The sequence below is a fragment of the Mercenaria mercenaria genome, chromosome 6, assembly GCF_021730395.1.
Source record: "Mercenaria mercenaria strain notata chromosome 6, MADL_Memer_1, whole genome shotgun sequence".
Lineage (NCBI taxonomy): Eukaryota > Metazoa > Mollusca > Bivalvia > Venerida > Veneridae > Mercenaria > Mercenaria mercenaria.
In genome coordinates this window covers 58,833,895-58,847,327 of record NC_069366.1, presented here as the reverse complement: position 1 = coordinate 58,847,327, position 13,433 = coordinate 58,833,895, and the positions used below count along the sequence as shown (strand labels likewise).

Below are 13,433 nucleotides of genomic sequence, written 5' to 3'. Positions count from 1 at the left end.
AAGTTTTGCATGCAAGTTACTATCTCCAAAACTAATGCAGATACTTGATTGAAACTCTAAAGATATTTTAACGTAATATTCCTGTATCTGGGACAAGAATTTGAATAGTTGAGCATTGGCTGTCTTATGAACAGCTCTTGTTAGTCTTATTAGACCTTCAGATACCAGTTACATGTTTTTCAAATCTTACTGGAACCACATTTTTAATCTTGTCAGATTTTGAAATAATTTTACACAAATTTATGGTCCTTCTGTCACCCTCTACCAAGATTGTTCAAATTATACTGATTCGTCAAAAAACATGGCCACCAGGGGGCATGGTCACTTTTCCCTATATGTATATAGTGGAAATTAAAAAAAATCTTGTGTGAAACTGCTGGCCCAATTTTAAAATAATTTCACACAAATAGTACTTGTGTGACCCTACCAAGACTGTTCAGATTATTTTGATTGGTCAAAAAACGTGGCCGCCAGAGGGCGTACCCACTTTTCACTATATGTATATAGTGGAAACTTCAAAAAAATTTCTTGTGTGAAACTGCTGGCCTAATTTTAAAATAATTTTACACAAATGGTCCTTACGTGACCCTCTACCAAGATTGTTCAAAGTATTCCGATTTATCAAAAAACATGGCTGCCAGAGGGCATGTACACTTTTTCCTATATGTATATAGTGTAAATTTAAAAAATCTTCTTGTGTGAAACTGCTGGCCCGGTTTTAAAATAATTCTGCACAAATGGTCCTTGTGTGACCCTCTACTAATATTGTTCAAATTATTCCGATTCGTTAAAAAACATGGCCACCAGAGGGCGTTGTCACTTTTCATCAACAATTTCTTTAAACAACATCTCCAAAATCACTGAATGGATTTTGATGAAAATTTACACAAACAGTTTCTGGGTACTCCTTTTTCAAAGTTATTCAAATGGTTCCAGTTCATTGAACATATGGGTCTTTTTGGTTAAAAATAGGTTATCAGCTACCACACTTTAAAAATCTTTTTTATGCCCCCGAAGGGAGGCATATAGATTTTGAACCGTCTGTCAGTCTGTCGGCAATTTTCGTGTCCGGTCCATATCTTTGTCATCGATTGATGGATTTTCAAATAACTTGGCATGAATGTGTACCACAGTAAGACGACGTGTCGCGTGCAAGACGCAGGTCCATAGCTCAAAGGTCAAGGTCACACTTAGACATTAAAGGATAGTGCATTGATGGGCGTGTCCGGTCCATATCTTTGTCATCGATGGATGGATTTTCAAATAACTTGGCATGAATGTGTACCACAGTAAGACAACATGTCGCGCGCAAGACCCAGGTCCGTAGCTCAAAGGTCAAGGTCACACTTAGACATTAAAGGATAGTGCATTGATGGGCGTGTCCGGTCCATATCTTTGTCATCGATGGATGGATTTTCAAATAACTTGGCTTGAATGTGTACCACCGTAAGACAACTTGTCGCGCGCAAGACCCAGTTCCCTAGCTCAAAGGTCAAGGTCACAATTAGACATTAAAGGATAGTGTATTGATGGGCGTGTCCGGTCCATATCTTTGTCATCGATGGATGGATTTTCAAATAACTTGGCATGAATGTGTACCACAGTAAGACGACGTGTCGCGCGCAAGACCCATGTCCGTAGCTCAAAGGTCAAGGTCACACTTAGACGTTAAAGGTCATTTTTTATGATAGTGCATTGATGGGCGTGTCCAGTCCATATCTTTGTCATTCATGCATGGATTTTAAAATAACTATGCATGAATGTGTGACACAGTAAGACGACATGCGCGCGCAAGACCCAGGTCCGTAGTACTGTCTTACTATTGCCCTAGGTTAAAGAATGTGTGTAACAGCTTTCATAGAAGAAACCTATCAATACTTGTACCTGGGGTGAAAAGAGGCCCTGCCCCAGGGTCACTTGTTATATGTGTTATATAGGAAAAAATACTTTAAAATTTTCTGATCATATTTCCTAGACTGTTTTATTATAATTACCTGAAGACCCAAAGTAATAAGGGGTCGCTTGCCTTTGACCTTGACCTACTGACCTACTTTTTTGTTTTTTTAAGATAGAGCCTTGAAATTTAGATGACAAATACAGTTTTGCACACCAGTCTTTAAACTGACTTTCAGTGACCATGAATGTGACCTACTTTCTTAATATTTTAGCATCAGTTTGACATTTGAAACATGTACCTCATATTACTTAGGTGAGTGATCCAGGGTCATCATGACCCTCTTGTTTAAAATGTGGCTGCCACATTTTCTGTTATGAATATGAAATACATCAATTTCTTGTTAAATCCTATTTTTATGCACCCGAAGGGAGGCATATAGTTTTTGAACCGTCTGTCAGTCTGTCGGTCTGTCAGTCTGTCCGCAATTTTCGTGTTCGGTCCATATCTTTGTCATCGATAGATGGATTTTCAAAAAACTTGGCATGAATGTGTACCACAGTAAGACGACGTGTCGCGCGAAAGACCCAGGTCCGTAGCTCAAAGGTCAAGGTCACACTTAGACGTTAAAGGTCATTTTTCATGATAGTTGGGCGTGTCCGGTCCATATCTTTGTCATCCATGGATGGATTTTCAAATAACTTGGCATGAATGTGTACCACAGTAAGACGACGTGTCGCGTGCAAGACCCAGGTCCGTAGCTCAAAGGTCAAGGTCACACTTAGACGTTAAAGGTCATTTTTCATGATAGTGCATTCGTGTCCGGTCCATATCTTTGTCATCCATGGATGGATTTTCAAATAACTTGGCATAAATGTGTACCACAGTAAGACGACGTGTCGTGCGCAAGACCCAGGTCCGTAGCTCAAAGGTCAAGGTCACACTTAGACGTTAAAGGTCATATTTCAACATAGTGCATTGACGGGCGTGTCCGGTCCATATCTTTGTCATTCATGCTTGGATTTTAAAAATATTGGGCATGGATGTGTACCACAGTAAGACGACGTGTCGCGCGAAAGACCCAGGTCCGTAGGTCAAAGGTCCTAAACTCTAACATTGGCCATAACTATTCATTCAAAGTGCCATCGGGGGCATGTGTCATCCTATGGAGACAGCTCTTGTTGATATTTAAATTACTTTCTTTAACATTTGTCAAAGATTTTAATATTGCTGAATATGCTAGAATGTTTTTATTGAATCTATTGTTTTTATTACCTCCCTTTATTGCTCTAACTACAACAGTTCATGTGCAATATTAAAAGTAGTGCTTTTCTAACCATGTAAATTTATGCATAACATCTATGTGGAAAGCTGTTTCATCTGCTTTTAAGATAAAATTGTAAGCTTTACAGACCTGTAAATTTTATTTTGATGTATAAAAGGCAACCATTACAAACAACAAAGGGTTTATAAAGCCAGTTTTATCAACAAAAGAACAATCTTGATATGATTTTATCTAATTACATTACAAGGTATCTCTGTAAAATTTATGTAAATAAATGAGAAAATAGTCAATGTAAATCATGAATTTTACAACAGATGTAAGATGTAATAGCTGTCCATATAATAAAGTAGACGTTTTGCATAACTACATGGGTGACAAATCACTACTTTTTATACTGTACATGTACTTTTACAGATAGAAATATACAGGAGGGTAATAAAAACAATGGACTCAATATGTTCTATGTTAATCAATATTCAAACCTTTGAGAAATATAAGAGAAAAGTATTATTGAAAATAGGATGTACTAAAAAATTAATATATTTTTATCATAACAGAAAAATGTGGCAGCCACATTTTAATCCTTAGCCTGCTGCAGGCGAATTTAACAGCCTTTGCAAACAGCTTGGAACCAGATCAGACGCCGATTAAATCGGCGTCTGATCAGGTTCCAAGCTTTTTGCTACTCTGACAATATTTCTTCCAATTTTGGAGCAAATTGAATGAACTTTACAATTTTAGCAGACGACATTTCCAGCAGACGACAATTTATCTTGCATGCTAAAGGTTAATCAAAGGCATTGTGAGCATTTCCACAATCTGCACTGTGGGAGATATATGATCTTAGAGCATTTTATTGCCTGCATGTTATAAATTGCTTATTAATTTTTATGCACATTTGTCACATTTTCTCATTTTGACCAAGGCAGTTGTGGCTATGCAAAGGATTAAATAGGATTACTTATCAGATAATTACATTTAGTAGTTCCTGTCAGATTAATGTCACTGAGGCTGTGTGGTTTACAAATGCCAGATGTTAGCTTCAGATAAGCCATTAGGTACACTGCTGGAGGCTTGGGGAAGGGCTATTGATATTTAACTTACCAACAATAAATTAATCAGTTTGTAAATCTATTGGTCAATCTGTTATTCTTCAGGTTTTGCACTTTCAGTTGATGCAGTTTCTTATCATGATATTAAATTTGTTGTTGTTCTGAAAGCAGAGGTTGCAAATTTGACAAGTCAGTTTGTAGAATTATTTGACTGGACCTGATATTATACTAACTTGGGCATACAAGTAAGTGTGAATTTCTAAGTCTGTCAGTCAAACTGACTTATCTGTAAGAAAAGATTTGGAACAAGTCTGGAATATATTTTCAATCAGGCTGTGAAATAAATGGTAGGTCAGTCAGGTCTTTGATTTTCAAAAGTCTTGGAAAAAGATACTGTTCTTTTTTTCAACAAGGAATATTGTCTTAATGACACTTTGCATTTATCAGAAATAACATGCTATAGATAAACTATGAATTGGACTTTTTTTCTTAACAGAAAATGGAAAAGCCACTTAGAAAGGCGAGTAGGGCCCTAAATTTAGCGAAGCCAGCTCCCAGGAAAAATGGCCTTACCAAGGATCCTGGTACAGTTGTAACAGAGGAAGCCAGCACCGAAAAAGCAGTGATTGCACCAGAAAAAAATGACAAAGAAAACAGAACTGTCGGGAAGAGGGCCTTACGTTGTTTAAAGCTTGAAAAACCAGCCCCATTGAAATCCTCAAGGATAAATAGTAAGTTTAATGGCACCTTATTTTACGTGTTTATGATTCATTTTGATTTCCAGCCACACAAGAAAATTACAAGTTTGCTTCCAATATTCAATTTTTTTTAGGAAATTAATTGCCATAATTTTGGGCAAGTGCCTTTTGCAAATTTATAAACAAAAATTTATTTGCCAGCTAATTTTTGCAAACATTACCAAAATGCATTTTCTAAGTGTTTCCTGTTTTCAGTAAGTCTGTGCTTAAAAAAGTCATCCAATGTCAAATACTGTGAAATCATTTATTTTCGTTGGCACAAAATTTCGTGGTTTTGACCAAAATGGCTGTTTCGTGGGGACATAAATCCGTGGATTTTCAATTTTTGAATTTTTATGCCCCCAGCATCTACTGATGCGGGAGGCATATAATGATTATCCTGTCCATTCATCCGTACGAGGTTAACCAAATGGGACCGTTTCGTCTAGCATCAATACCCCTTACTAGAATGACTTGATACTAAGGCAGATGTAACCTGTGACCATTCCTCATCTTCAGACATCACCTGACCTCAGTTTGACCTTGACCTCATTTTGGACTTAGGTTGCTTTATATGGGCCATCTCTTGGTTAACCAAATGGGACCGTTTCGTCTAGTATCAATAGCACACCTGACCTCATTTTGACCTTGACCTTGACCTCGTTTTGGACTTAGGTGCAAAATCTGTCGACAAGGATGCCACTGGGGGCTTCAGGTGTTTATTGAGCGTAGCTTCTTGTGTTTTTATAATTTCCACAGAATTAGATCCAGTATATCATTTTGTTCTTACATGTGAAACCTACACGTGTCAAACAGCGCTACCATGGTTACCGAATTTGCAGTCCAGAGCTCCAGATAAGCTGCGTATTTGTGTATTTACGCAATTAAAATTGCAGAAAACCCAATTGAATTCATACAGTGTGTGTAATGAAACGCAAGTAAAATTCCTAATACCCAATTCATAAAAAATAGCTTGCGTATCGCATTTTCCTTATTACTAGAATGGGTACGAGACTTTAACGCTACATTTGACTGACTGGTTATACGTTACCGCAGAACAGGTTGCAATTTATCGGAAAAATCACAGGACCATTCAGTCGGCTGATTGGTGTTATTTGGATACTTTGTAAACAATTTTACGCCAATAAAATGTAAAAGAGTTGAAGAATAAACATTGTTGCAGCACAAACTAATTAGTGGGATATTTTGCTGTTCAACAATGACAGTTATCTGTTTTTGACGATGTAGTGTCACCAATACTGGATGATATCTTTTGGGAGAATGCACATTGTGGTGACCACATCGTTCGGGATATTGTGGATGAACTGATCTCTGACTTCATTAAAAGTGAAAAAGAAAACAGCAGTATGGAACATTCATTACAATTTTAAATACATTTTTGTATTAAACATTGAAGGGCACCATTGAAGTACTTAGCTGCTTAGTCAGTCCTGTTCAATGATATATACCATGTATACTTTAAGCAAAAATTACTCAATTGTTAGTGCGAGATTGGTAAAATACCCAGTTGGTTTTAGCAAATACCCAATTACTTCTGAAAAGGCTGGGTAATGATATTATTTTTACCCAGTTCAAATTTCGAATACCCAGTTCAGACAAAAAGTGATGGGTAAATACCCATTTGCACCAAAAGCTTATCTGGAGCTCTGGCAATCTACGCCACAGGAGATTAGCGAGTGATCATGTGCCAATTAACGACCGCGTTATCTATAATTTCATACGACTCCTAATTTGCAAAACTTAATGAAACTGTGAAATATTCAATAAGAAAATTCAACGTCAATTAAAAGAGTGTCAAAACTGTAGCATCTGGGATATAGTCTTACACAATTAGCTTTCATAATCGAAACAAATATAAAGTTCATCACATTGATCATTTGATTGTGTTTCAAACAAGAACTAGTAATTGTATTGCAAATTTATAAAAAAAAAACAAAAAAAAAACTATTATAGATTTACTGATTTTATGTTGCTAAAAACATGTTTTTGCACACGATTTCTAGACCTTCATCCGACTGTTTTTTTGCAAAATGAATGTGCGTCTGCATCTAAAATTACAAGCTGTTGGACTTGTGCATGTGTTATTTCCTGTGAAAAACGTGTATTGTGAATTGGGTAATAATGTATTGGATGCAAATCTAGGAATTAATTTATAATATCTTATAGTCCCAAAGTAGTAGTAGTTGACTCAAGTCAGTAAATATAAACATTGCAGAGCGGGGCCGAAAAATTCAAATAACAGCTGCAGCATACACTATGTCAAACTTCTATTTTTATACCCCCACCAAACATGTTTGAGGGGGGTATATAGGAGTCAGTTTTGTCGCGTCCCGTCGCGTCCCGTCCCGTCGCGTCCCGAAATCTATTATCTTAGTTATTACCAAATGGATTTGATTCAAACTTAAAATACATGTTCCACCTTATCACCCACATCATGTGACACAAGGTGCATAACTCTTGACACCAATTTTTCATGAATTATGTCCCCTTTTACTTAGAATTTAAGGTTAATTTTGTTGTATTTTCACTATATCTCAGTTATTACTAAATGGATTTGATTCAAACTTAAAATAGATGTTCCACCTCATCACCCACATCATGTGACACAAGGTGCATAACTCTGACACCATTTTTTTATGAATTATGCCCCTTTTTACTTAGAATTTAAGGTTGATTTTGATGTATTTTCACTATATCTCAGTTACTACTGAATGGATTTGATTCAAACTTAAAATAGATGTTCCACCTCATCACCCACATCATGTGCCCACATCATGTGACACAAGGTGCATAACTCTGACACCAAGTTTTCATGAATTATGTCCCTTTTTACTTAGAATTTAAGGTTAATTTTGTTGTATTTTCACTATATCTCAGTTATTACTAAATGGATTTGATTAAAACTTAAAATAGTTGTTCCACCTCATCACCCAGATGATGTGACATAAGGTGCTTAACTCTGACATAATATTTTTTATGAATTATGTCCCCTTTTACTTTAAATTTAAGGTTGATTTTGATGTATTTTCACTATATCTCAATTATTACAAAATGGATTTGATTCAAACTAAAAATAGATGTTCCACCTCATCACCCACATCATGTGACACAAGGTGCATAACTCTGACACCAATTTTTCATGAATTATGTCCCTTTTTACTTAGAATTTAAGGTTAATTTTGTTGTATTTTCACTATATCTCAGTTACTACTGAATGGATTTGATTCAGACTTAAAACAGATGTTCCACCTCATCACCCACATCATGTGACACAAGGTGCATAACTCTGACACTAATTTTTCTTGAATTGTGTCCCCTTTTACCTAGAATTTAAGGTTAATTTTGATGTATTTTCACTATATCTCATTCTGATTGGCTTAGAGCCAAAGGGAAGTAACCTTTTTTTAACTTTTGTACTGAGTTTCTTCCCCTTAAATTCCAGTAATTAGTCTATTTTTAGAAATCCTATTTTTAGATTTTCAATATTTTAGGTATTTTTCTAACTTTTTTATTATAAGTCCTATGTAAAAAGTAAAAACATTTTTCTGTGGTAACATGGGTCGGTAAGACACTTTTTTAAATTCACTTTTAGTGTATCTCTAATATTAGAGATTTAATATATTTACTAGTATTACTTTACTAGTATTATACTAGTATTACTTATATGTGGAAGCCCAGGATGAAGTACTCCAAAGTATTTTTAAGATTTCTTATGGTTGCCATTCTTCTGTGACAAGACCGTATGGTGGGGGTATGAGTCACTCCTGTGACAGTTCTAGTTAATATCTACTTTTACTTTGACAAGCATATCGTAAACAAACCACGGGTAAATGTCTGAATGAAATAGTCGGTTTTGTTCCGACGCATACCTATGTTTACCGTTGATAGAGCCTCCATAAACTACACAAAAGCTGCAGGTCAGTACTGCCGCATGCACATGACCATGGACATAATCGGACAGCTATGGTGTCTTTTTTGGTGACATTGAGTACAATTTACATTATCATGGGCATAATTTGTTCGTAGGGGCTTAATTTTGTGGTTGTGCTGAACCACGAAATCCACGAAAATTAATCCCCCACGAATAATAGTGATTTCACAGTAGTTGTATTTATGTGAGATACAGAAAAATTTCTTTCATTTTAACTTATAGTGAGATATTTCTTGTTTTGGTAGTGGGTAATCCTTGAAGAAAAAGGATATTGTCCTTGGAACAGTTGTTGAAAAAAAATTGTTTTATATTTTCTTGTAAGTTTAGTATGAACCAACATTACCTTTTCTATTTCCGTAGGATCTCAGGATGGGAACAGTGGCTTGAGTGACGTAGCACCTGTTAAACCCAAAGAAGATGTTGTTGAAAGCCAGACCAAAGTCAAAAGAGAAGATGACATTTCTATGACAGACAAACCAGCTGAGATGAAAGCAAATTTGTTAATCAGTGAAGCTCTAGCTGACTTGGAGGGATCACAGCAAAATTCTAAACCCCCAACATCCATGCTGCGTCAAACACGTCTACTGTCACAAGTGGTGAGAAAATATCTAGACTTAAAATAGACTTGGTGATGGTAGTAGCATACATATTTTGGTGCTTTTTGGTGTTGGATGTTTCATTTATTGACTTTTATCGACGGTAATAGAGAAGTGTGTTTGTGTCGAGTCCATTTTGTAAATTCTACCCAATGGTGCTAATTATTTGATTTTGTTTTGCTGTTTTAAGATTTTAAGTTTGTTTTTTGCCTCACCTGAGCAGGAAGTGCTAATGATGAGCTTTTAGGATTATTGGAAGACTGGTGTTGTCATTAGATGCTTGATTGAGCTATTGTGATCACTCACCATCGGCGTCTGTCCACTCTTCAAACAGCATCTTCTCTGAAACCATCTCCTATACTGCTAGTCTGAATCTGAAATAATTTCACATATGTGACCCTCTACCAAGATTGTTCAAATTATTTTGATTTGTCAAAAACAGCTGTTACAGGGCGTGGTCAATTTTTCCTATATGTATAGAGGAAACTTCAAAACTCTTTTAAAATAATTTCACACAAATAATCCTTGTGTGACCCTCTACCAAGTTGTTAAGATTATTATGATTGTTAAAAATCATGGCCGCTAGATGGCGTGGTCACTTTTCCATGTACATATGCAGTGGAAACTTTAAAAAATCTTCTTGTTTGATATTATCTCTATGTATCCAAAGCTGTCATTCCCTCAACTTTTTACAACCCCCCCACGACATACACCATTACCCGCCCATATTTATTTAGTAGAAACTTTTACTGTTCAGGCAAGCGGTGTAACTCGGGTGAGCGATCTTGTTTACCTCAAAGCATCCACATTTTTTAAGAAATCTTTAAAGATTTTACACTATGTAAATGACCTTTAGGTTATAAATTGCTTTTATTTTAGGCCAAATCTTAACCATTTGATTGAGAGTAATGGCCTTTGATTTATCGGATCATACCATATTTAAACATGTTTATACTCTAGCACTTCGATTCGCTAAAATAGTCTATATAAATGTAAATATTCTATCTGAATACAGTCATACCTATGTTAAGCAGCCAGTCAAGGTAAAAAAGGTAAATTAACTGCTTAAGTCAGTTGATCATATAATACAGGTAGTGTCCCACAAAGTCCAGGCCTCTGTCTCACATGTTAAGGTCACACTTAAAGTCAAAGTTCATTCCAAGCTGGAGGATCCCTTGCAAACCACCTGCCCCTATCTCAGAGGTCAAGGTCACACTGGGGAGTTGAAGGTCATATAAAACTTTGACTAGGCATTAACATTTTTTGAGCAATCTTTTTATTGTCATGCCCGTAAGGGAGCGAAGACATAGTTGTCCAAATGGCTGTTAGGTGTATGTGGGTGTGTGCGTCAGTGCGTCTGTCCTGATTTCTTTGTCCGGACCGTAAGTTTGTCATTGATTGTGGGATTTTAAAATAACTTGGGGACAATTGTTCACCACCATGAGACCGTGTGTCGCGCGCAACACCCGTGTCAATATCTTAAAGGTCAAGGTCACACTTGGAGTTTAAAGGTCAAATATGGCTATAATTGACCTTGTCCGGACAATAACTTTGTCATTGATTGTGGGATTTTAAAATAACTTGGCACAATTGTTCACCACCATGAGGTGGCGTGTCCCACGCAATACCCGTGTCAATATCTTAAAGGTTAAGGTCACACTTGGAGTTTAAAGGTCAAATATGGCTATAATTGACCTTGTCTGGACAATAACTTTGTCATTGATTGTGGGCTTTTGAAATAACTTGGCACAATTGTTCACCACCATGAGATGGCGTGTCCCGCGCAATACCCGTTCAATATCTTAAAGGTTAAGGTCACACTTGGAGTTTAAAGGTCAAATATGGCTATAATTGACCTTGTTTTTTTGTCTGAACAATATCTTCGTCATTGAATGTGGGATTATAAAATAACCTGGCACAACAGTTTTATTTGGCACAAATGTTTGTCTCAGTGAGACAGAGTTTCGTGTGCAACTCCCGGTCCTTTTGACAGCTGGCGGGCTCAACATGTTGCCCTTGAGCATCTAGTTTAATAATATTATTGTCTTGGTGAAACAAAGTGTTACCAAAAGATATGTCTCAAAAGCCAAGATCATACTTAGGGGTCATTGGTCATGTCTGATCATGTTAATGCTGTAACTTGTATGGAGCTGTTATATTTTAATTTGCTTACATGTTTGAGTCATTGAGGTGGTATGTCAAGATATAATGTACTTGACATTGATTGTTGCCCTTTGGGCCACAGCTGGAAGTAACATACCTGACTAGAATACAATATGGGTCCAGATATATTACAATGATAATGTTCTCAGAAAAAAAGTGCCAAAAAGTCATTTTGAATTTTTTTGCCCCTGTGACAATGATTCATTAGCACGGTGAAAATCAGAATTTTAGCCAGATCCACAATTTTTTTTTAAATTAATATTTCCTTATCACAGAGTGGCCGTCTTTGGGGCAACTAAATAATCTTTCAGAAAAATTTTACTTCAAAGCTCAGTTGCAAACTGTTTATGCACAACAAGTGAGCAATGGCGTACAAAGTGGAAGCTAGCTTTCTACTAGTAAATCTCACACATTTCATTTCAAGTTTTCCCCCTTAAACACATCGAGTACACTGTGTCAGTAAAAAATAACGTTACAAGCAGTCAGAACAGGCTAAATGCAAACTAACAAGACTAATGGCTCATTGTCACAGGGGGCAAAAATTTTTCAAAATGACTTTAGCATTTTTATACCCCCACAAAAAGAAGTTTGTGGGGTGGGGGTGTATATAGGAGTGAGCTTGTCATCAGTCGGTCGGTTGGTTTTCATGGTTTCCGGACAATAACTCATGAAAGGCTTGACAGATTTATATAATTCTTGGCACACAGGTGTAACATTATAAAATAGAAGTCACTTTCGACTTTGAGATCAGTAGGTCAAATGTCAAGGTAGCAATGATCTGGATCCGGATGATAACTTGAGAATACTTGGGCCTAGGATCGTAAATTTTGGTACACATGTGTAACATCATAAAATATGGGTCAAGTTCGACTTTACTTTTAGGTCAGTAGGTCAAGGTCACAGTGACCCAGAACAGTTAAACGGTTTCCAGATGATAACTTGAGAACGTTTGGGCCTAGGATCATGAAAGTTGATAGGGATGTTGGGCATGACCAGAAAATGACCCCTATTGATTTTGATGTCAGTAGATCAAAGGTCGTCACAGTGACCTGGAACAGTTAAATCGTTTCCAGACGATAACATGAGAACGCTTGGGCCTAGGATCTTGAAACTTAAATGGGAGGTTGATCATGACCAGCAGATGACCCCTGTTGATTTTTAGGTTCAACTTTGACATTGGCTTACTTCTGTGACAAGGCCGTATTGTGGGGGTTTAATTCATCACTCCTGTGACAGTAGATAATTATACTTTGATCAGTGTTTAGTTTTAAACTGTACCTTCAGCTTTTGTTTTTGGCTTTTAATGTTTAACAAAATGCTTAATGTCTTTAGCATTATGACATTATATTTTCTTTTTTGCTTAAGGTGTTTTTGGTGGCAGGTACTTAGATTTACCCTGGTCTGTCTGTCCAGATGTCTGACCATCCGAATTTGTGTCATGTATATCTTAAGTATTTGGCCAAGAGTCATCACACCTCATAGGATTGTTATTCATCATGTGCAGTTGTTCACTGGGGGTTTTACTAAGTCAGCGGAGAGTTGTGGCCCTTGACTTAGTAAAAAAAAAAATGTGTCAAACATGTCTCAAAAAGTATTGGACAAAGCATCCTGAAACTGTCCAGGATTGTGATACAGCATGTGAAGTTGTTCACCATAATATGTTGTGTTTTCATTCTGTCAGACCAGAGTTATGGCCCATGACTTTTTACACAGTATGCATTAAGAGCTTGAAAGTTTTTGTTGCATATATCACA

The 13,433-nt window shown here is 36.6% G+C and overlaps 1 protein-coding gene across 3 annotated transcripts in view; it reads left to right on the top strand.

Annotated features, from left to right (window-relative positions):
* LOC123548783 (uncharacterized) overlaps positions 1 to 13,433 on the top strand; it is a 60,118-nt gene that overhangs the window by 6,063 nt on the left and 40,622 nt on the right. For all 3 annotated transcript variants that reach the window (XR_008371377.1, XM_053546047.1, XM_053546046.1), the window contains exons 2-3: positions 4,728 to 4,962; positions 9,281 to 9,516. Coding sequence is in view for 2 of the 3 variants with exons in the window: in XM_053546047.1 (XP_053402022.1) it covers positions 4,731 to 4,962; positions 9,281 to 9,516 (468 nt within the window). In the remaining variant the exon portion in view is untranslated. The remainder of the gene's footprint in view (positions 1 to 4,727; positions 4,963 to 9,280; positions 9,517 to 13,433) is intronic.